The 24,492-nt window shown below is 40.5% G+C and overlaps 1 protein-coding gene across 5 annotated transcripts; it reads right to left on the bottom strand.

The window, feature by feature from the left end:
* On the bottom strand, positions 1–24,485 carry UROS (uroporphyrinogen III synthase). 5 transcript variants are annotated; one of them, XM_035138637.2, is made up of 10 exons: positions 24,412–24,485; positions 18,343–18,411; positions 16,451–16,534; positions 13,258–13,354; positions 12,395–12,469; positions 10,286–10,360; positions 7,794–7,877; positions 6,687–6,772; positions 5,162–5,260; positions 1–3,959 (listed from the first exon to the last, which is right to left on the bottom strand). In XM_035138637.2, exons 2-10 carry the CDS (start codon positions 18,403–18,405, stop codon positions 3,834–3,836), a joined length of 789 nt encoding a protein of 262 aa, XP_034994528.1. In that variant the 5' UTR covers positions 18,406–18,411; positions 24,412–24,485; the 3' UTR covers positions 1–3,833. The 5 variants fall into 5 exon arrangements, with proteins under 5 accessions (XP_034994528.1, XP_034994529.1, XP_034994527.1 ...); XM_035138638.2 differs by lacking the exon at positions 24,412–24,485 and adding an exon at positions 24,241–24,402; XM_035138636.2 differs by lacking the exon at positions 24,412–24,485 and adding an exon at positions 24,159–24,401.
* Positions 24,486–24,492: the final 7 nt, after the last annotated feature.

Here is a 24,492-nt window from a genome sequence, read left to right on the forward strand (position 1 = left end):
TGGATGTTAGCATCCAGGAATTCTCTTTTCTATATCCCTATTTTATTTTTTTCTTGCTGCCAACAAATAAAACTACTTTATAATTCTGTTGGTGGCGTCTTGCCTACATTATCCTCTTAATGAGAGCCATCTTTTTGATATTCAGCATTTTATGTCAAGCAGAGGAATAGTGATTGTTTATATGTATGAAATATCTTCCAACTATTGTAGATAACTTTATTATTTTGGCTATTGTCTAGAGAGATTCTGCTATAGTTTTTAGAGTGAATTAACAGCCACATAGCTACAGGATGTTTTGTTGCATGCTGACATTTTCCTTTTATGAGGAAGCCAACTGTTTGGTTTAACTGTGCTATGGTCCATGGGGTCACGAAGAGTCGGACACGACTAAACAACGTATGTGTAACAAACCATCACCTATATCCTTCACCTATTTAAAGGTTAAAGAGAACCAAAGTAAAACTACATACTGTATTAACCATTTCCAGTCAGCTGGATCCAGGGGGTGTTTAGAGTAACAATGGCATATAAAACTTGTTCAAGAAGCCATTTTAACTTGCAAAAGATTCTGATAAATCTTGTAGCTCATTTTTTTCAGGCCTTATATTTGACCAGTTTGCAGGGAATCTGTCTTGCAAAACACTTATTGCTTTGAGGCTCACTAATAATTGGGCATATAACAGGGATTGAATTCATTCTACCTAGCCTGACTCTAGCAGTGTGGAGCATAGAGTTATGCTGACCACTGACTGCAAAACAGTTGAATTGCTTTAGTGCCTATAAACTCTGTCCCTTATGTTTTATAAGCAGCAATTCTCTCCCCTCTAGTCTCAGTTAATGCACTTTGGCATCAAAGAGAAATTACACAGCAGGAACTGTCATTACCCAAGCCAGAGCACTAAATAACCAGTGTAATGTACCTTTTCTTTTGCTCTGTACTGGGGTAGTCAGGCATCATGCCTTCTGTCTGAGCAAATTAGGAGGTGATACTGATGTGTAGGCTCAATGCTCTTCTATGGCCTCATTCTGTGTCGTAAGACAGCATTGGTTTCTCCTTTATATTCTAAGCATTTATTAAGAGCCATTATGTGAGCTAGCCTAAATGAATCAGTGCATTTTCCTTTAACTTTTCTTTCTGTTAGATGAGCCCTGTTAAATCTCTTTTAATTAGTAATGATGGCTGTACATTTTGCTATCCAGCATATAGGCAACAATCCCAGGGGCATAATAAAATCCACGATATTCAAGTACACAGATTATCTAGTATTGTTGCCTTTGGTAGAGAGCTGATCATGTTAGACAGGACAAGGTTTTAGAATGCTGTAGCAGCTCTCTACGAATAACATTTCACCACTAACCACAGACAAAATGTTGTAGTTCCAACACAGAACTGAACAGAAACTGACTGCAAAGTAAATGGAGGCCCCTTTCCCTTTCTTCAGGCATCTGAAGTGGCTTTGAAAGGGACATCCATGCTTTCATTCTTTTCTGTCTACATGAATATGTTAGTAAGGCAGTAAATGGAGCAGTTTGTTACAACTCCATTCCCCAGTGGTGGTGCAGCAGTTGTCCCAAGTTCTCCCTCTGATTTATGAAAACTAAAAGACCCAAGTCCATCAGACCAGAGGTCCACCTGTACTTTGCACAGTACAGCTCACAAACAGGGCTTAGAGTTGATAATCCTCTCTTGCTATATTATCCTACATCTGTGGCAATTTTGGAGGCAAGTTTGGGCAAAACAGTATTCCACAGTGGTGGCTGATCCTCATTGGGATTGCTAGGGAAGAATGAAGGTCAACAAAGCCGACTAATTCTAGTTTTGTCTCCATCTTCTGTTCTGAATTCCACAATAGCAACATGAGACTCAAGAGGAGGCGACAGTCACTGCCATCCAATGGACTGCTTGTTATGGAAGAAGGCAGACAGAGGTTGGTATGGCAGTGTGCCATTTGCCGTAGTGAACGAGATTCCACTGCTATTCTGTTTCACCATCATGACCAAGAACCAGCGAGAGAGATTGTCCATGATTCTGAATTGGTCTAAGTACAACAAAAAATAAAATGGAGAAATGTAAAGTTTACAGGGAGGATTTCCCTGCTACCTGTCTTAACATTTTGACAGGCCACACAGTAGAACTTTGTAGGTTGATCTGAATGCCTGGCAGTCTCATAGGGGTGTAGTTGGTCCTTCAGATAACACAAGCATCCCCAAACTGCGGCCCTCCAGATGTTTTGTCCTACAACTCCCATGATCCCTAGCTAACAGGACCAGTGGTCGGGGAAGATGGGAATTGTAGTCCAAAACATCTGCAGGGCCAAAGTTTGGGGATGCCTGAGATAACATGATCTTAGAACTTTGAGGGCTTTAAAAGTTCAAAACTGAAACTTTAAATGGACCTGGAAATGAAACAGGCAGGAAGTACAGAATTGGTTCCCACAAGCATTATTGCTGCTGCATTCTGTACCAATGGAATTTTCTTAACTGAAAGGTAACCACACATAGAGAGCATTATTCTAATTCAGTGTGGATGTAACCAGTGCATGAGTCACTATGGCAAGGTCTCATTTCACCAGATAGGGGCCACAGCTTGAGTTTGGCCAGAATCTATTGCAAAATCAATTTAACTGGGTGACCAGTTCTGGCATTGCAAGTGAGGAAAGGAAAAACCTCTATTAACTTCTTTTACAGCAGCAGAACCTCTGAAGACTACTGTTCTTGGCAATCCTGAGATCATTTTAGGAAAGTAATGTTTTTAACAGTTCTAGACTTTTGAATTGTTTGTTTTTAAATTGTGGAAGTGTTTGCCACCTTGACCTCCTTCAATAAAACATACAAACAGTCTGAGTTCACAAGGTTAGGTACCTGTGTTTTTCAAGGTATAACCAGAACATCAAGAATATTTTGTAACTGGTTTATTGGAATTGTGACTTGGAAATCATTCTTTCCCTCTTTCCAAGGATGATGCAAAACATGATTTCAACAGGAGCACACAATGTGCTTGTATAAACTGAACTACTTGATATACAGAACGCTTGTCAGAAGTGACTAATTTGAAATGAACACTTTCACAGCCTATGAGCAAATCCCATTTATATGCTATTATTCGCAGTAGCAGAGAACATACAATTATGAAAATCTGCATAAGGTGTAAAGTACATAGGAGGCAGTACAAAACCAATATGCCACCCCAAGTGTATGGTGGAGTGTCTCTGGAAGTCTGCTTTTAGTCAATGGGCAGATTTCATGTAAAGAGTCCTATCAGCACAAGGGTTTTCACTCATGCAATGGAGCTTTCTCTTTTCTCTGCCCCCCACCTGAAATTGGCTCGGGGGCGTCAGAGGAATTCCCAGAACAGCACATAGGGGATTAGTCTGTCTGGCAGGTTGCAACGCTTGCACTGACCATAACGCAACATTGAAATTTACCCTGGATTTCTGAAGGGAACTTAGGCGCAATGAAAACTGCATCCGGATTATAGCAATATTGCTTACATTAACTAAGAAATTTAATTAGAAGGCAACAGAACACCTAATGCTTCATTATTACTATTTCTAAAACTTAAAAAAAAATATAAACTCACATTTATCAGGGTAAGATTAGACAAGGTGTTAACTGTGCTAGGCAGCTACTATTACTGTCCATTTTAATTTGTATTTAGCACCACTGTTAATAGAATATAAAGGCATACATTAAGTGTCTTACAGGCCAGAGCTGAATGTGACTTCTAATCCCAATGAATGTTACACCCACTGACAACAAGTTTTCATTTTAGAGATGTCATTTCTGCGAAATAGCATAATATCAAATACACATAGCCTTAAAATCAGTCAGTTCTACAACTGGAGACTCCTTTTAATGCAAGCAGTGAGATCCTCTGGAGTTGGGCTACTGGCAATGCAGCTCACTGAGACGCCTTGAGCAGTTATAGCTTCAGCTGTTGTTGGACCTATAGCAGCAAACTGAAATGACACTCATGTTAATACAGTAGAGACAGATACAGTATTGACTTCAGCTCTTGCTTTGTCAGCCAGCTGCCTGATAACATTTTCCCATGTAGATCAACGTTATAGCCTTTCAGAAATGTATTCCAAACTCATGTATGTATGTGGTTTTGGATCAAGGGCTAAAATAGCATCCCTTTTCAAAGATCTATTGAACTTGTTTTCTCATGCCAATGACGTTTGTAATAATAAATGTCAACCTACCCTCTTTAACTTATGTCTGGTACCAACAGTCAGCCTCGAAATTACATACCAAGCAAGTTCGCACTACTGATTCAAAATTCAAGTAGGGCAGGAAATTAAGCCCCATCTTAATACATGCTGTGTTCATAAACTACAGAACGGCTTTGCTCACACGCCGTATTACCCATCCTTAATGGTTTAGTGTAAACAGGCTGGTCTCTCCCATTTTGCTCCTCTTTGTTGGACCCACTTGGTTTAGCATTACACCCAGACCAGTTATCATGGTTTGTCCTGCTCAAAGTGTAAACCATTACTAGATTGGGTTTGTGGTGCAGCTGGACAACTCCTTGCACCCCACCCCCCACTATTTATCCCAGAATGAAAGCAGCTATTGAGGCCAATAGCATTTTCAGGATGGTGACTTTCATCAGAACTGCAACATGGGAGGAAAATATGATCTCCCTCCCTCCTGTGTTGTGGCCTCAATACAAATCTCCACCCTTACCTCGGTGGTAAAATATAAACATGTGAATATGCACTCAGTGTCACAAGTGGTTGATAATTCATATTCTGCAAACAGTGAAGTGGAGAAATAAATCAAGTGAAATGGTGTTGGCTTCCAATGGCATGCATGCCTTTGCTGCTTCTTCTCCCTGCAGTTATTCCATAATGGTTGTATATCAAACTCTTATTACCGTTTGGTTGCTAACACACTGAAACATCCATAGATTAATGTGATTCTGAGTCAGTAAATAAGTTCTGTATCCCTCGACACTATAGGAAAAACATGTCTCCCAATTCATAAAGTATCTTTCTACAAAGGATATTAAGGCAATTGACAGTGAACAGTTGCCACCCACAGCACACAGTTAAGAGACAGAAAAGCTTAAAACAAAATGATAATCAGGAATCCAAGGCCCTTGAATCAGAATTCTGTTTGAACCAAATGCAATATTACCTCTCTAACAGATTTGTACCTTAATTTGGGGAAAGAGATCACCAGCCAACTCCTGAATCTGCTTCATACAATATTTGACACCAGATGGACTGAAAAACGTGATACTTGCAGGAATACCCTGTGGAAAAATATTTAAAAGACAAGAAGAGCTGATATTTCTTCCTGGTTGAATCTCTCGATGTATGTTCAATCAGGGTTTGTTTTTGTTTTTTTGTATTCATCATGGCCACTTTGCAGCTTAAAAGTCAGCTTGGTTCTTAAGTTGCTGCAGTGGATATTACAGCTAGCGGTAGTTTTTTTGGCGGGGCTCTTACCACATGTACATATAGCAATGCAACATCAGACTTCATTTGCTGTTTTGCCCAAGAATGCATGAATGAAGTTTGATTTTTCCAGTTTGATTAGGAGGTGGTCACTAGAAGATCAGGCTAATGTTTCCTGAAAGAAGTCCTTTTTATTCCTGTCTACAAACAATTCCTCATGGTTATTTAACGTTTTGCTCATGAACCTCGCATTTCTAATTGTAATAGGCAACTGAGTAGCTTGGATTCTACAGTCAAGATCCCACAGCCAATATAACCTCTCCTTTCTAATGCACTTTTAAACAAACAAAAATCCTTCAAGGGCTCCCTTCTTAACTTACTCTGGGCTGCTGATCCAACACCAACTATATGTTCCACAAATGACCATGCAGTCAAGCATTCACTTGTGTGTAAGACAGCCTGCTGTGGCATAAATATACGTGAACTAGAGAACTAATCTCAACAATGGCATTAGAGGAAGATCTCTCCTAAAAGTATTCAGCATGGAAAAAACAGCATCCCTTCAAAATTCCTACTTCCCACTCAGGTGCACAGATGCAGAAGGTGCAATTGAACAACCTGTGTTAACCCTTTACATTCAACAGTGTGAATTATCTTTACATTCAACAGTGTGAATTCTCTCAGAACAATAAATGCTTTACTGCAGAAAGAAAAAAATGATTTTTCTACAAAAATAAAAAGTTTTAGGAAGTAGAAGAAGATGACAATAAGATATAACCTCAAGTCCACCTAATTGGCAGCAGCCCCATTTACTTTAGTTGGACCCTTCTAATTCTAGATTGCTGCCATAACCCTTAAACAAAAACCCATGAAACTGGGATCAAAACACACAAGTTAGCTGGAAGGTAAGATCATTTGATTTCTTTCTGTGAGTGCATCTAAAATGGGTTGAACATCTCAGTTGCAGGAGGAAAAAAGATATATGTCTATACCATTAGTGTGGTATAACATAAAACCATCAATAGGTTTAAGAGCTATTGTGTTTCGTATCACAAAAATGTCTGGGGACCACTTCCATTTTTATCAAACAAATGCATTATACCTAAGATGACTAAAAGCACAGCCAGAGGAATTCTGCCTCCATAGCTAGGGGAGGGGGTTGGAGGAATTGCTTAAGCAGCTTGCTGGTTGTCCTCCGCAATAGTAACTTAACAGACAACCAAGGGAACATAATAAAATTTATCATAATGTAGATAAATGCTCACTTGGGAAGTGAGATACCTGTTGTGAGAAATAATTCCTCAAGGAGTCTTGAAGATTAAGATGTTGAGTAGTTTGGTAAACAGTAAGGCCCTCCAGTGCAATGCCTACAACAAAAACAGTGAAATATATTAGTGATTAAGCTTATCGGTTTCAATTAAATCAAAACACAAACATTTAAACTGATGTCATACTGAGCATTAATACTAACATGGATGGGTATCTAGCAGATGCTGCCCCAAATCTAAAAAAACAACCCCCTCTTTGTTTTGAAAACAAAATTATTTGGGGAAAAATATTTTAAGGGTTTATTGTAATTTACAATAAACATGCAAATACTTGCTAATCAAAGCATATGAGATAAACTGAACAAAACTCCCACACAACACTATGTACCAGTGTGGTGTACTGGTTAAGAGCAGTAGACTCATAATCTGGTGAACTGTGTTCGCTTCCCCGCGCCTCCACATGCAGCTGCTGGGTGACCTTGGGCTAGTCACACTTCTCTGAAGTCTCTCAGCCTCACTCACCTCACAGAGTGTTTGTTGTGGGGGAGGAAGGGAAAGGAGAATGTTAGCCGCTTTGAGACTCCTTAGGGTAGTAATAAAGCGGGATATCAAATCCAAACTCTTCTTCTTCTTCTACCTGAATATTTTTCAAGGGCTAAAAAGTGCAGGCACTATAACGGAATATGCTGTGCCAAAATTGCATGCTGAGTCGTCATCACCAACCCCAGGAACCATCTTAATTGATTATTTAAGTGGCAGTGACCTGCCCTGTTGTGCTTGCCAGAGAAATGGGTGAGTATGACTTATTGTATATGGGGATGATGTATAGGTTCACTTAGGCACCACTCTTCTGACTTCAAAAAGGGAAACACTGGGCACGCACTGAGACTCTGCAGGCTGCATTAGGATGAACCTGCCCCTTGGATTGATCCAGGTTGTCACAGAGATAGCATCAACATAAACTACCCAGTAGCATCACTGAGATGGTAATGTTTGATGGAGCCCACAAGTATGCAAAGCCGGTTATTGGTCTGATAATCAACACCGTCTCTCATGCACTCTGTGTTTCTCAAATCGAAGGACCAAACTTCAAAAATACTTTAAACAATTTAAATCAAACCTTTCCTGCTGAGCATTGTTGGAAGTGTTTCCCTTTTGAGAGCACCGCAAGGAAAAAACAGAGGCAATGAATTGGGTGATTCGTCTGTTTGAAAAAATAAAATGAAAATATATTTAATCCATGAGGACATTTTAAGCACAGACCCCTAAATAATACTTTTAAACCATCACACTACAAACACAGTGAAAAGTTGGCTATGTGTTACTTGCACCCTTAAGACTACTGAAAATATTTGAAGTCCAAGGCACGTAGGTGTTTCACATACAGCAGAAGCTCTTTAGCATGTTTTTTATTATTAAAAAATCAGGTCTCCATTGCCAAGCCATGGACATTTTGGCTAAAGAGTTCTGGCAAAAAGATAAATTGTCTTGCTATGCTCCATTTCTTTGCTATTCAACAGAGAGCTACCAAGCACAATGCTTCCAATCATCTTAATAAGTTTTCTCCCTCCCCTTCAGTCACTTGGCATTCCTCATACTTGTTTAGCTATTTAAAGACTCATTTCAGCTGAATAAATTTGCTGTCTGACATTCCACACAAAGGAAAGGTCAAGGCTGTCACAAGAAGGAACAGGGTGGTTTGAAAAGATGTTCCCAATACAAGTTGTCTTATTGGGGATATCTAACACACTAATTTTCTGGTCTTTAAAATGGACATTCACTTTTTTGAACCCCTACAAGTTCTCTTAGGGGAACCATCACACAAATGTCCTCAGGCAGACCTTCTTATTGGAGAACAGTCATCCTTGTATACATTCATACAACATATTCCTACTAATATGTTTTTGTAAATTCAGTTTATGGAATTCACTGTTGCAAGATGTGCTGGTAGTCACTAGCTTAGCTGGTTCTAGAAATGGATTAAGACAAATTCATGGAAAGGAAGTATATTAGTTGGCCACAAAAACTATACCTCTGAATATCAGATGCTGGGGACAAAGAGAAGAGGGCTGTATGGCCACTGTTGGAAATTCAATTCTAGACTACATGCAGCAGGGTTCTTATACAGTCGTACGTCGGACATTGAACAGAATCCGTTCCGGAAGTCTGTTTGACTTCCAAAACATTTGACTTCCAAGGTGCGGCTTCTGTTTGGCTGCAGGAAGCTCCTGCAGCCAATCAGAAGCCCCATCGGATGTTCGGCTTCCAAAAGAACGTTCGAAAACCGGAACACTCACTTTCAGTTTTCAATCGTTCAAGCTGACTGTATTCCTATAATGGTCTGGTGTTTCCAAAAGCCTCATAGTTCACACTCCATTACCCAACCACAAGCAGAGAGATTATCCTGGAGCAGAGGAAGGGTGTGGTCTTTTGCCTAATGTGTACAGCTTGCTTCTTCACAACTGATTCAGGAAATGCCAGGCAGAAATCACACGGCTCCTATTGAAACCTCATCTCTATTCTGCTCATTCTTCTTAAAGGTACTTTTATGACCCCACCCCCCAGCACTAGATAGATAATCTAGATTTATGTACTGTATATGTTTCTGTTGCATGCTTGCACATTCAGGATCGGTGCATACACATATTAAGAAAACATATGTTGTACTTCTGAGAAGCTAGGAATGCCTGGAAGGTTTGCCTATGAAATAAGGTGATCTGGATTGGAGAAAGTGGAGGGGTAAAACAATTTTAAATTCTCTGGTCCTGCTGTTTCCAGAGGATTTGCTTTTTTCCAAAATATTTTTAAACTGGATAAAACAAAACACTGTTTGGGGTGTTTATTTTAAATACTACAAGTACATTCTTGCCTCTTAGTCTTAAGCTCCCGAATTTCCTCCAGGGTGAAGAAACAGGCTCATTCCAGTAAAGTAAAGCTGAGGGGCCTTATTAGGAGTCTGCACAGATTTATCAGAATAACCTAATTGCAAACTGAAGTTTTATTAGGCATACAGATACGGTATGTTAGTAATAAATTACAGGAACCAACAAAGGACTTGAGACAGAATACAGAGCGTTATTTTGAGAGATAAAAGCAAAATATGTTAATATCAACCCTACCAAGGCTTGTGTCGGTTAATTGAAATGCCAATGTGATATCTGAAAAGTAATGCTAATCTTTTTAAACTTGTGTTTACAAAAAAGAAGAAGAAAAAGAATAACAGCCTGATAGCTCTGGCCAATGTAAGAGGCACCAGCCCAGGCAGTATCTCCTTCTTCTATAACAAATTATGCAGAGACGTTAAATTCTAAAAGACCTTAAGATCTGTCTTGAGGAAAAAGACTAACACTACCTATTTAATTAAGGAGCCAATTGATATATTTGCCCAAGCACGTCAGCCAAAGTCAGCTCTGAAGTCAAGGAAACTTGAATAACAATGCAACTATTTTCATACAGGTCCTACAGGAATCTGGACTTTTCATTGTCAACCAGGACAGAAAATATGCATTCTGTATAGAGCATAACACACACACACACAAGAAAGAAAATGTGTATGACAATAGAAAATGATAAAACAATAACTCAATCATTGAAAAATGTTATTCTGCTTACGAGAACAAATGTATTCAGCTAGTTTTTCAGCATTCCCAGAGCTCTCTCCTTGTGATGTGAGACCTATTTCAGACACTGAAAGAAAAAGAAAAATGATTCCTTAGGATGAGTTGAAAGTTCTATTGAGTCAGTGAAGATATCTGTATTTAAAAATACTTTGTAACGTTATCATAAATCAGTGCTTAAAATGCACTTTATAGAGATACATGCAAGTGAGAATTATAATTTGTTATCTAATGACTTGATCGACTGCATGGAAAACAATGCAACTGTACAGCCACGTAACAAAACAGTATTCATCTTTGAAGCTCAGATTCTGATAGCTGGAACACTGCACCAAAGAGTGCACCAAATACATTTTTGATCCATAGCAGCTGAAGCAATGCAACACAAACAAATATATAGCAGCTGTGCTTTCCTTTCACTTCTATTCAAGATGCTCCTCCATGGGTAGGAGTTCCCCTGCCCAACTCTTAAAATTGCCTTTTAAATATGAATGTTTGCTAGTGTGCTGTAGGACTGGAATTAGAGAAAGAGGTTCAAACTGCCATAAAGGACAAGCTATAAATGTGTTAAATGATAGTTTGCCCTTGAATCCTCCTCTCTCTCATTGTAGTAAGAAGGACACAAGTATTTTGTGTGTGTAAAGAGAAAGTAGGAGTTTGTGGTAGAATTAGGAGAGGGATCTGTCTGGAAACCTGGGTTCAGAGTGGAGGGATTTCAATGTAAAAACCCAGCACTCTGTGTTGTGCCAGGAAGCATACTTGCAGTTCATGCAATCAATTGAGCATTGGAATAACGAGCTCTCTCAATCTCACAGCAGAAACAAGGTGCACTGCAGCATTTTGCAGGAGCTGCAGTTTCCAAAACAGTCTTATTCAAACCACATTACAGCCATGAATCACAGCACAGCATATATACTCTCTGTTTCCACCTCCTGACCTGCACTGCTAAACCTGGAATTATGTAAAACTGATGGACCTTTATAAAAGAGAATGAGCTGCCACCAGTGGTTGGTAACACAACACTAAATTCTCAAGTGGTCCATCCAGGAGGTTTCAGATAGATATTAAGTAAATCAAAAGCAGATAAAATGTCCAGAAGAACCAACGGGGCTGAACTTTCCCTGAAGGTCCCTAGACTGACCAGCAAAACCAGAGCAACATCTGTTTCATGTTCGAGTCAGACTGCCCCAGTAGGACTCAAAAAGAAAAATGGAAACTCTCTTCGCTTAAGAGTGTGCTCAGTTACCTTCTCAAAGAATGGAAAATTTGAAACTGGACAATATTTTTTTTTAATATTCTGGGTCAGGGGAATTTTTTTTTAAAAAAAGAAAACAGCTGTTTCTTTTAAAGAATATGACATTCTGCCTACTTTGAGAAGGTCATTAATCCTGAGAAAGAGGCCAGTTTCTTCCAGCACCCAAGGCTGTGATCCAAGATACACCTAACTGGGAATAAGCCCAATGGGGCTCACACCCAAACAGCCATGTGCCAGGCACCCTGTCCCATTCTTGAACCTAATCAGAAGTGATCCGATATATTTTCACAATATGGTAAAGTTCAGTCTGTAAGTTGTTTTCATTGGCTAGAACCAATGGACCTACTGCCCCTTACAGCAAGCAGTCCAAAGGTGCTCCCTAGGGTACATAGCTGCCAAGTTATCCCTTTTTTACAGGGATTTTCCCTTATGCTGAATAGGCTTCCTCGCGAGAAAAGGGAAAACTTGGCAGCTATGCTAGGGTATGATGTCCTCCCAGACTTACACCACCCACTGGTTTAATGGACCTTGTCAAATGGGCCTTCTATAGCTGCTCTTGCTCATATGATTGCTTGCTCCCTTGCTCCAATCCCAGAAACTTGTGCTTCCTTGCCTTAACCTAGGCTGCTTATGGCTCAGCATCCTGGCACAAGTTTAGATTTGATCCATTTTCATTTCCTGGTCAGATGGCATACAATCAACTTCTTAGGATTTTTGCTGGCTGACAAATATTTTGATCATTAAGGAGTAAATAGTAGGGAACAAGAAATAAGCATCAGTATGTTTTGCAAAGTATGGTGTATAGCTTTTTATTAAAAATTTTATAGGCCTTTTAAAAATATGGCTTACCTAGTTCAGCTGTAGCTTTTCCCACCACATAAATGGATTTGGTATTCCATTTTTCTCTCAGAGAATTTTTCCAAACTGTGAAACGTTAAAATTATGTGTAAGCATTTTGCAATACAGTATAAATACAAAAATGCTGATCTGGACATGCCCCACCAATGAATGTTTATTTGAAAAATGTGTGAGCTCAGCAAAATATTAATAACTATTACTACAGTATAAATGTCAGTGACTATGCAAAGCAAACAAAAATGTGTTTTTGTTCTGTACTCTAATATGCTTCGAAAATTTGGCTGAATAGATGCTTCTTTCAGTTACTCGTCTGAAGCTGCTTTCTTAATCCATATATTTAGAGTGCTTCCAGATGGGTGTTGATTGTGGGATGAGTGCTGCTCATGGACTCAGTTTTTTCACAGGGTCCACATGATGCTGCTGGCATCAAAATACTGACATTAACACAGCACTGCTCAAAAGAAAAGGAAGTCAGGGCATGTAATAAGTTCCTAAGCAATGCATTGAATTAATACCACCACTCATAGGTAACTGCAGTACAAAAGATGTGGTAGAAAGCAACTGAAAATATCTGATCCAGTGACTCACTAGGATTGCAATCCTAACTCCACTTAACTGGGGTAAGTCCCGCTGAATTCCGTAAGTCTTCCTTTTGAATAGACATGGTGAGGATTCTGATGTAGGATGATAAACACTTTCTCCCCCTAAGAATGATGGAGAATTCTAATAGCCCTCCCAACTGTTTATACACTCAAGGGCTTTTGGGCGGGGGGTGCATTTTAAGGCATATATCTCGAGAGAAAACAGTAAGATAATTCACCACATTTAATGGTATTGTCTAAATTCCCACTGACCTTTTTTTTTAGTATTATCATCCAGACATAATCTGAAGGCTTCTACCGCTCTTGGGCTGGTAAAAATTAGTCCAGAATACTGTTGAGGGTGAAAAACCTATTCATCAACAAAAATTGAGAAAAATAAACGTAAGTTAACGATGATAAATCAAACACAATAAAAAGTCTTCCATCTGCTGCTTTTTAAAGCAAAGGCTCCTGGTGTTCACCAAATTATTAAGTCCTGCATTAACAATACTGTCAAGTCTTTTTTGTTTGTTTGTTTTTGTTTTCTATGGTCTGAGTTCAACAGCAGCCTATCATTTTACAATACAGTGGGGTACCTTGGGTTACGAATACGATCTGTTCTGGGATGCAGTTCATAACCCAAAATGCTCGTAACCCGAAGCGCCATTTTGCGCATGTGCAAAGCACAATTTCCCTGCTATGCGCAGAACGCGCGCGTGGCGAAAGTACTTCTGGGTTTGCGGAGTTCGTAACCCGAGGTGTTCGTAACCCAAGGTACGACTGTATAACTTTGACGTGTTGGTGGCATGACCTATAGCTGACTTCAGGTCAGTAAGAAAACAATTGCTTGATGGGACTTCAGAATCCAAGACTCTGGAGTTGTCACTGAGTGTCCGCAGCCTACTGTAAAGTCACTCTAGAATAGCAAATAGATGTTATTGTGTGATTCATTGCCTAAAGGGAACTGTGCCTTGAATAACTGACGAGTGAATTTTTGATATCACTGTCTGTATGCCTGCCTAGACATATTCTTTTATAAGGAGGGAATCATGTGTGTTTAAGTTGGGCAGCCTTCAAGAACTCTAAATTTTGAGAATCCTTGTCGGCAATAATAGACTCAGTACTTTCCCCACAACTAATGGGGCAGGAAAAATTGTTGTGGAACATCATAATAACTGTTCAACTTTCTCTCGGCAGAATCAGTGAGGTGTAGAACAACAAACTGCTGCTAAAAATCTGATGTGCTGCTCTGCTGAACTGAGGCAACAGCTTACAAGATTAGAAGTATGGATCTCAGCACCCGCAGATCAATACAAAAACTAGGTTCTAGCCTTAGCCTTAGTACACAAGCAAGGCCACATTTTACCAGATGAAACTTGACCCCATAAAACATCCACGGTATGCTGTAGCAATGGAGTTCTGGTGAAGCTTCCACCAGCTTCCCAGGGGTCTTGGTTTCCCCTACAAAGCTTAAAGGATGCCACAGCGATACTCAGCCAGAATATGTAAATCAGGGATCACCAACATGGTGCCTTGCAGGTGTTGCTGAATTCCAACTTCCACCAAGCCCAGCCCTCATGGCCAATGATCAGGGATTATGGAAGCTTTGGCCTAGCAACATCTAGAGGCCACTAAGTTGGCTACACCTTATATAAACCCTCAATGTAATTATGTGTCCAAGTCAATTACCGTGATCCAAAAAATAGCCCTAAACATGTAACTAGGGCTTTCCTAATTGTAACCTATGGAAAGGAAAGGAGCTCTGTGCACTCTCAGAACTTCACTGGCCATAGCCAGCAAAGGAAACTCCAAGGACATTCAAGACTCTGGACTGTAGCTCACTGTCTTGGAAATGTGAAAAAGCTTAGTCTGAAACAGAAATATTACTTAAGCTTAAAAATACCATTTATATATAATTCAGTTACATAGTTTAGATACTGATGTGGCTTTATAATCTAAGCCTTCAGCAAGTGCCTACAATTCCAAATCCCATTATCAAGCATATTTGTATGTATGTATGTATGTACCGTATGTATGTATGTACTGTATGTATGTATGTATGTATGTATGTATGTATACAGAAAGAGAGTGAAAGAGAAATCTCAAGATTTATGTTTCTTTTAAGCATCCTTTTAGAGTACTATTTATATAATGCAAGTGTAATTACAGAAATAGCACCATCCGGACACTAGCTCAAGGGAACTATACCGGTGATCAACTGTGGCTCATAATCCTAGCTGTGGGCATAAATCTGACTCAAAGCTGGCTCACTTACTGATTGGTATTTTTTCTACATCCTAGTAGCTTTGTTTTTTTTCAGCTGAAGGGTTTGGCAAGAGATATGCGAAAGGGAAGATTGCGCTAATAACCTGCGCCAGAGTAACCTCCAAGAAAATAAAATGCTTTCCATGCATTTACAGTGTGCTTTGAAAGACACACTAGCTTCTATTCCCGTTTAAATGGAGGTTAGCAGCTCTTTCCTTAGCTTCAGAAGCACGTGCTCAGGTAGTGATGAGGCATAATTACTCAAATTTATAAACAAGTAATTTTTTAAAAAAAACATTTTCCTTTAATCCTGTGGCAGAAACAAGTGTCCTTGTCAAAATGGTAGCATCAAAGCAGGATCATCCACAGCTCAACTCACTGCTGTTTTGTCATCACACTACTTAGTATTTAAAGCTCTTTTTCAGTGACTGACAGGCCCTATAAGACCATTTAGTTCACAAGCTCATAAACATACTGAAAAAAATATTCATTTAAGTCACTTAAGATACCTAAAAAAGCATACATTTTGATGTAGGTTGTCAGGGCACTAAATTCACCTTTGAGATTTAGGATGCAGCTTTAAACATATGTAAGTAGGAAGCAACCCTTGGGGCAATGAATGGGACCAACTTCCAATGAAGTATTATTCGGACTGGAGTATAAAAGTGGTAAAAGAAATAGGGCTCTTACAGTTCCAAAATGCATGTGTTAACTGAGCGTCACATCTAAAAACCCCAAACTGGTAAACAAAAATCATATTCAAGTGTATCATTTCTTGTCAACCTTCCCCAAGCAAAACAAAACATGAATGGCAAGGACTTCAGATAAATTCAGTATGCATGCAGTATTTGTACGTGAACACATTTTTCACCATTGTTAGATAGTTGTCTTTTATCATCTTTACAGGAGTATCAATTCTCATGGAGGTCAAGCTAAATAGTAAGATTTATCCTTTCCTCCACCACGGAATATAATTACCGGACTGGTCTCTCCGCCGATACCAGATGCCCCTATGGCACTAAGTGCTACCTGTGGCCAGAAGCAACTGAGGTTCAAATAGGGCAGAGACCCCTTCTAGTCAGCATAATGCTATACCATGGCAACCTACATTCATAATACAACAAATTGGTTTTGAAAAATTAGATGCTTTCCTTTTTTTTGCAGAACAGGTTATTAACAGGAAGAGAATGTTAAGATTTACCCTTTCAGAGAAATCTTGGAGAGATGTAAATTCAAATGCTAAAACTGGGATCAAAGTTGCTTCAAGCCCATGCAAACCCAATTCCTATGAATGAAAGGACAAACAATTTTGGGAAAAGATAAGGATTGACACATTAAAATTATTCTTAACATTTAAATCAGCAAGGTAACTTAGGCTGGGAGTAAATGTCACTGAAAACAATTAGATTTACTTCTGAGTAGACATGTATAGGATTGTACTGTTGTTTAGTGATAACAGCATAACTTAGAACAAATCATGATTAGGTAAAAAGCAAAACTTGCATTTTTATTTAAAAGCCAGCTCCATTGGACCAAGCACCTTAAGTTACTGAAGAAGCGCCCCTGCATGCAACACATATTGCATACTATGTTCATAATTACAAGGCTTATGCTAGACGACATGCAACAGCTGCCATACGGTGTAAAACAGTTGTCCTTCAAAACAGGCCAACATCTGGTTATGTGTAGACTAAATAGCTTTGCTGTCCTGGAAATCATGCAGCCCACTTTAAGAATAATTATGGAACTTCATATCTGCATGATTCCATTATGTACTTCACACACTTGTCTGTGTGTAACATGGATAAAACACCAGATTATTGTTGCATGTTTCCTAGCAACTAGAAATGGTATTTAATGTACTCTTCATACAAGTGAAATGAAAGTCCAGACAAACAAACAAACAAACAAACCGCACAGCTGTTCGCTTGGTTTACACCTAATGCTAAACCATGGTTTAGAATCATGAGGAACAGTTGCAGCAAGACTTGAGCTTGCACATGCTTTCATTCCCCTCCCCTGATATGGCTGTAAAGGTAAAGGGAACCCTGACCATTAGGTCCAGTCGTGACAGACTCTGGGGTTTTGGCGCTCATCTCGCGTTATTGGCCAAGGGAGCCGGCGTACAGTTTTCGGGTCATGTGACCAGCATGACAAAGCCGCTTCTGGCGAACCAGAGCAACAACGGAAACACCGTTTACCTTCCCGCTGCCGTGGTACCTATTTATCTACTTGCACTTTAACGTGCTTTTGAACTGCTAGGTGGGCAGGAGCTGGGACCCAGCAATGGGAGCTCACCCTGTCGCGGGGATTCGATCTGCCAACCTTCTGATTGGCAGCCCTAGGCTCTGTGGTTTAACCCACAGCGCCACCTGCATTCCTACATTTGACATGGCTGTAAGCTTCAACAATACATTCAACATTACATATAACTATCAGATACATACATTACATATACAGTAACTATCAGAAGTGTGTTTTTCCTTGTGAACCCCTATCTTGCTTCAGAAGATGTAGGCATTTTTAGCAAGGCCACTTCACATCTTAAGGTATTGTGGGGTATATGGGAGACAGCTATATTTTACACCGATATATGCTCCCCTTAGAATCCAAACTATATGTTAACTACCGAAGCTGCATAGATCAGTTCAAAACAATGCTGTACATCATCTATTTTCAGGAAACAATTCCTACCAGATAGAGAAACATGACCAGTTTTTTCCCCTGTAGCAGAGAAGCTTGAATATATGAAATCTGAGAATATAGTACACTTGAAGGGTGTATTATTAACTTTCTGGGTTACTAACTTTAAGCATTACCCTCCAGCCTACAGCTAGCTTAAATTGCAAATGACTCTTTCCAGAGACATAGCAGGAAGAGAGGACATCTATCTGGCATGCTGCCCAACCTGGCAATAGCTATACTTTTTCTGACAATACAATTGTACCCTATTTATGATCTGTGGACCAGTGGTTGTCTGTGGCTTTCTGAACAGGTCCATCAACCTAAAATGCAGAACTCAGAGTTAAGTTGAATGACAATTCAGATACAAATATCTATGTTTTCCCTAATATCTTTCGAACGGTTACTTACTTTTATATATGGATCTGGTCCGTTTTCACTTTCTTTAGGCTCTTTCAGCAACAGAACTTTCATTGTTTACTGGAGAATACAAAAACACAACACAAAATCGTATCTAAATTGGATCTAGAGAATTCTTCTCTGTACAATGTCTGCATTAGTTGAATATCATAGGAAACAGGACAATTAACTGCACTGAAGGGCCGTTGGTTGCACAGTGAGTAAGCAGCTAATGTGCATTCTCTGGGCATGAACATCTACCCTGATAAGGCGAACAAAATGCATGTTGGTTCCAAATGATATGGCAAGGAAAGTAAGAGTGATAAGACAGAAAAGGCATTCATTTTGCTTTTAACTCTACTACTGTACATACTAGTGCTAAAATGACAAACCTTCTTAAATGTCTGCCAGACCAGTAGGACTACAAAAATCCATGTAATTGTTGAGAGAATTATTTTCCAGTACAGCTATTATTTAAAATATTTGCACATGCACTCTCTAGAAAGGCCACCCTGAATTATTTTGTTGCCCTGCAGAAAACGGGTAGGGCTGCACCTGCCATGATTTCCGACTACATTCCTGTTTAAATATCAGCCTATAAATAAGTTCCCCCCTCCCCACAATGCATTGCAGAATTTTCAAAGCAAGGGACACCACTCTTTTGCTTTAAATGTATTCTGAAGAGAGAGGGAAAGAACCTGCCAAATCCCTATCCAATGAAGGTTCTCTCACATGTTCTTCACAAATGTAATAGTGGCACAGGCTGCAAACCACCAGGCACACTAGCTCACGTTCAAACTCCACAAGCAATGTATACAGGGGTGCCAATTTTATTTATACAGGTCACCGACCCAATTCAAACTGCACACAGAATTTACATTGGAGAGATTGCATGCTTGATAGTATCCACATATAAAAACTTCTTGTACATGGAAAGCTTAGACACATCAAGACAAAGTTAGCTGAGGCTGCAGACTTCTCTTTGACATGTCACATTTCAGTAAGATGATTTTTACATGCATGCATTTTTTAAAAACCAGCAACCCCTCTGTATTCTGAGTTAGTACACTAAGGGAACAACCCTGAGGCTGGATCTGCTGGAATGTGCAGGGTTAGGATCCAGCACATCTCCAGCTGAGCTGGGAGGGTCTTGGCTCAGCTGGGCTATGCCAGCATAAGTCCCCAACTCCAGCTCAGCCAAAGATACACTGCACTAAGTCCTTCATCCCAGCTCAGCAGTTACCCAGCTGGTTGAGCCCAGTGGAATTTAAGCCCGTGTAAACCCAGAGGGGTGGCACTTAGGCTGGATCCTAACCCTAACGTTAACGGTCACATGACTTGGGAACCCTGAGTAAATTAAGCTGACAAAAAGGATGATGACTCAAGCTCTGTTTTAAAGTCTTGTTTTCCCTCTGCCAGGCTTTGGTCAAGCCCAGCCAGCAGTAGCCCCACACCTGATCAGAGTTTGGATCTGGTACACTTTACACCAGCGTAACTAAAACTGGCTTCCCATTCTTAGGACTGCTTCCTAGCACAGCTATGTCTGCTCGTTTGAATTGGTTCTCAGAGCATCTAGGTGCAACTGCATTAAAGGTTCACAAATAGGCCAAGCACCATCACTAGGTTAACTGTGGAATACATGTGAATGTTGCATTATATTTAAGATAATCGGCAGGAACTAAACCCTACATAATGTCAGTCAATTGTGAGGCAAAGTGGTCCATTAAATTGTACTCAAGTCTCTCTCCATCGTGTATCTTACTTCACCACCGGGAAACAAAAATAAGTATCAGTGCAACTTTTCCAAATATTTTGTAAATCAGCATTTCAGGTATTTATCATTTCAGAAGCTAAATATATTTTTAAATAGACAAATTAAATGGAAACATCCCATGAGCTCAGAGATAAATTAATTCATACCATAACCTAAATGTTATTTTCACATTGATCCCAGAGAGTGCAATGTATAGAAGACAACTGATAAAAGGATGCATGCTTTTGAGTTTGAAGAGGGATCTTTTGCCAGGATAAAAGAACAAAGGCATTCTGAGAACAAAGATTAAGCTGCAACATAAATCATTTCTTGAAAAACAAAACACCCAGCTTTGAAACCTGTAAATATGCTGGTTGTTGACCAAAGTCAGCCAGTTTAATGGGACTCTGAAAACAACTTCCAGATTTAAAACCAAAACCAAAACTCTATTCAAATCCACAGGCAAGGCTGGAAAAATCCCCTAAAAATGTAATGTGGGTGCCCATTTTCAGGGGACACAACTCAGGGGCAGAATGGATATACAGTATACTAGGTTTCCAGCACAGAGGCAGATTTAGGGAAGTGCAAATAGTTCGCCCACATTGAACGCAGAGCCAAGAAGGCGTCACAGGGGGCACCAGAACAATGACAAACAACAGAAGGTGAGAGGCAGGGGAGGGGTGCTGAATTTTGGCATCACACAGGGCACTGCTGAAATTTGAAAGCCCAAAGTCCGCCACTGCCCAGCATTGCAAAAGGCCTTGGGCCCAAAGGCTGGGAAACACATTGGTCTGAGACATTAGAGAGCTGCTACCAGTTAGAAGCTACAAACATGAGTTTGACCAAACTGCGGGAGGCAGTGGAAGACAGGAGTGCCTGGCGTGCTCTGGTCCATGGGGTCACGAAGAGTCGGACACGACTAAACGACTAAACAACTAAACAACAACAACAACCAGTTAGAATAGGCAAGACAAAGGCTAGATAGATTGTTAGTCAGACTCCATATGACAGCTCAATACCAAATTTAATTATACAGGTCTGCTGCCTCATTACATAATGGTGATTCCCAGGAAACTATCCCCCATATTGTAGCTACATCTTAAAATTTTGATGCATAGTTTGCAAAATCTGATTTTAAATTAACTAAACATTCACTTCCTGGAAATCAATATGTATTCTTTTTTGAACTTTTGTCAGTTTCAATATTTTGAATGTATGCTTACTTGTCCAATTCAGCCTTATGCTTACTTTTCATACAGTACACCTGAGATGCAGGCATGTAATGCAGAAGTACACTTTGACCCACATATTGTCCATAGGGGCTACATCCGCAGGCAAGCATAACATTCATTTTGGCCTCCAACCATCAACGAGAAGCCTCTGGAAAAGCTGCTTGTCTTTTCTTTTTAAATACAGACAGGCTTAATTGGGGGGAAGAAAACCTGTGTGACCAAGTTCAAGGTGACACAGACCGCGTCAAATATTGTGATGACCTCATATGCCAAGGCTCTCCTGTAGGTGAGAAAGTCCTGGAAATAGTTCGGACTCTACATCATTTGAACGCATTTTTTCTTAGCAATTGTGTATCAGAGTGACTGCAAGTCTAGGCATTATGCCATCCCAACAGATGTGCATGAATATAGGCACCCAGGAAAGAGAATGTGCATGCCCAATGAGCTAGCTCTCAGCCAAAATGGCTAAAAACAGCTGTCACTTGCTGAGTTTGTGTACCAAAGGCTACAGGAGTGCACCATCATCTTAAACTCTCTTGCCGCCGCCTCCCCGCCCAATTACAGCAATCTCTCCCCCCCCCCCCAGTCAATTGAAAATTATAAAAGGAGATCCTGCTGGATCAGACGAAAGGCAGACAACCAAATCCCTATGTGAAGCCCACAAGAGACCTCAGTGAAACAGCATTGTCCTCTCCTGCTGCTTCTAGCAACTGGCATTCAGAAGCATATGGCTTCCAGAAGCGGAGGTAGGACACAACCCTCAAGGTTAGTTGTCACTGATAGCCTTCTCCATGTTTTTGTATTTAATACTCTCTTAAATCCATCCATATTTCAAGCACTTGCAAATGAAAATTAATTTTGCATTGTTGCATGCATCATTGATCTTTTTTAATGCTGTGTATCTTGTATTATATAGGGTTTCAAATTCCACAGAAACTATAAAAAGACATCAACAGTTTTGAAAACTTTCTCAGTCCTATTTTGACACAAACACTTCAAAATCAAGGAAGGATTCTCCACACACGTGCCAAAATATAACATTTCTTGCAAAAAAACCTACTACTACTACTACTAATAATAAATAATAGTAATATTGTTGGTCAACATCCTATTCACAATCTCAGGAACAGGACTTTACGTTGCTTTTGGCAAGGCTGCACTACAAAATATGAGTGTTAAATCAAAGACTCTTGTAACTGCAGAGTATAGGACAGGGGTGGCCAACTCCCCAGAAACTGCGATCTACTCACAGAGTTAAAGACTGGCAGTGATCTACCCCCTTTTTTGGGGTTCAGGTCAAAGTCATTGAGCTTTTTTTAGGGAAGAGGAAAGCCTGTTTCTTGGGTGTTCAGGTCAAAGTTTTTGAGCTTTTTTTATTAGGAAGGAAAGCCCTGTTGCGTGGGGTTCAGGTCAAACTTGTTGAGCTTCTTTTAGGGAAGAGGGAAGGCCCATTTTTTGGGGGGTGAAGGGCCAAAATGTTGAGTTTTTTTAGGGGAGCCCAAGTTGTTCAGCTTCTTTGGGGGGAGCCACTGATCTACCAGTGATCTACCACAGACGTCCAGTGATCTACCGGTAGATCACGATCTACCTGTTGGACGTGCCTGGTATAGGATAATTGGCACAAACACATCTTTAGGCAGGCTTGCAACAAACTCCTCTCTGAAATGCTGGAGAGCGGCTCTGTCAATCTTCCTCTGCGCCACCATTGACTAAGGTCATGATACAAACTAGTATGTACATAGTCAAGTACATACTACATTCCAATGCAAGTTGGCCACCGGAAGCCAACTCTGCATCAACTTATACAGTAGTTTCATCCATTATCTACCATCAGTAAAGCCTACAGTGGGGTTGGCTAGCCTTTTCTGACCAGGGACCACATGCCAGCAATGAATGTGGCAAAAGCAACAAGCCACTGACAAAATAAATCGCACATGGAAGACAAAAAACACTGGAAGACAAGTTTAGAAATCTCTTTCAAATGGGTACACGAACTTCAGCTTTCTTATTGAGGAAAGCAAAGGGCACAGTGCCGTCATTTCTAAACTACCTCATGTGTACAGCTGTCAATCAAATAGAAGGGAGATACTGTCCTGCTTAGAAAGAACAATTATTCACATTCTTGCAAGTTAGCTGAATACTGCTCAGCAGCCAAGCCCCATGGAGCAATATTTCCACCATGGGTTCACGAGGAAGGACCCTGAATGGCTGTGGCTAGCATCTTAGTTCTGGATCTGGGGCTATTAAGCATGTAAAGCAGCATAGTACTGTATGTGGCAATTTTTATTTCAGAAATGAAACTGTGGTACGGCAGAGCAAGGACATAGTACCTTCAGTTACTGCACAGCAGTACTATTTGCCATTTGTCTACATGCCAAACAAATAAATCTCTCTCAAAGAGAAATAAGCTAAGCAGAGGAAGAGGTAGGTTACCGTACATAAGCATGCATGGCCAAGCTGCCACTTTTATTTCGAAAAATTCCTAAGTCCTTTTGTTATGACCAACCAAAATGTTACAAAATATAAGCTTTCAAGTTCACCAGAACTCTTCATAAGGCTGGATGTTAAGCAAAGTGCTGGGAGGCGGGGCAGGAAGAGAATATGTATGTGAGAAATAAATAATGATGATGATGAAGAAGAAGAAAATCTCGCTTGTAACCTAAAGCATAATGTCTTCCTTGATCAAAACATCGTGTTATCGAATAAAGCCAAACGGACTGCGGACCTAAGTTGCTCCCAGACCACTTATTCTTCTGTAGCTGTAACTATTACGGTAACCAACAGGAAAGAGGGGGAAGCACTCTGCACATGGCCAGAAGCTCTCGTTTCAGTTACATATTTACCCCAGCGCTCAGCACTGGGAGCAATGCGTTGCTTCTTCCCAGGCAGGGCTTGGTCCCTGAAACTGCTGTCTTGGTGCCAAACCTCAACCGCTGGCGACCCCCGACGTCCCCAGGGGTACTTCTTCTCCGAGGAAGGGGCGGAGGGCTAACCCTGTTCACGACCCTCGCAGCCGCAGGTTTCCCGCCTTCCCCGGCCCCGCAGGCCACTCCAGGCGGCACCGGGGGCCCCCCCCACAAGCGCGCCCGCGCTCACCAGCACCAAGAGCGCGGCCTTCCTTCCCGGCTTCCGTGGCCGCGCGGCCTTCCTTCCCGGCGCGCAGGCGCACAAAGGGGG

Source organism: Zootoca vivipara, chromosome 5 (genome assembly GCF_963506605.1).
Source record: "Zootoca vivipara chromosome 5, rZooViv1.1, whole genome shotgun sequence".
In the NCBI taxonomy this organism is placed as follows: Eukaryota; Metazoa; Chordata; class Lepidosauria; order Squamata; family Lacertidae; genus Zootoca; species Zootoca vivipara.

Bases quoted from the DNA above. Each gene is read 5' to 3' on its own strand.
- UROS (XM_035138637.2), bottom strand. From the start codon at position 18,405: ATGAAAGTTCTGTTGCTGAAAGAGCCTAAAGAAAGTGAAAACGGACCA. The intron at 12,470-13,257 runs GTCAGTGGGAAT...AACGTTTCACAG, and splicing joins TGATAATACTAAAAAAAAAG to TTTGGAAAAATTCTCTGAGA. The intron at 3,960-5,161 runs GTACAAATCTGT...GTGTCATTTCAG, and splicing joins ATCTCTTTCCCCAAATTAAG to TTTGCTGCTATAGGTCCAAC.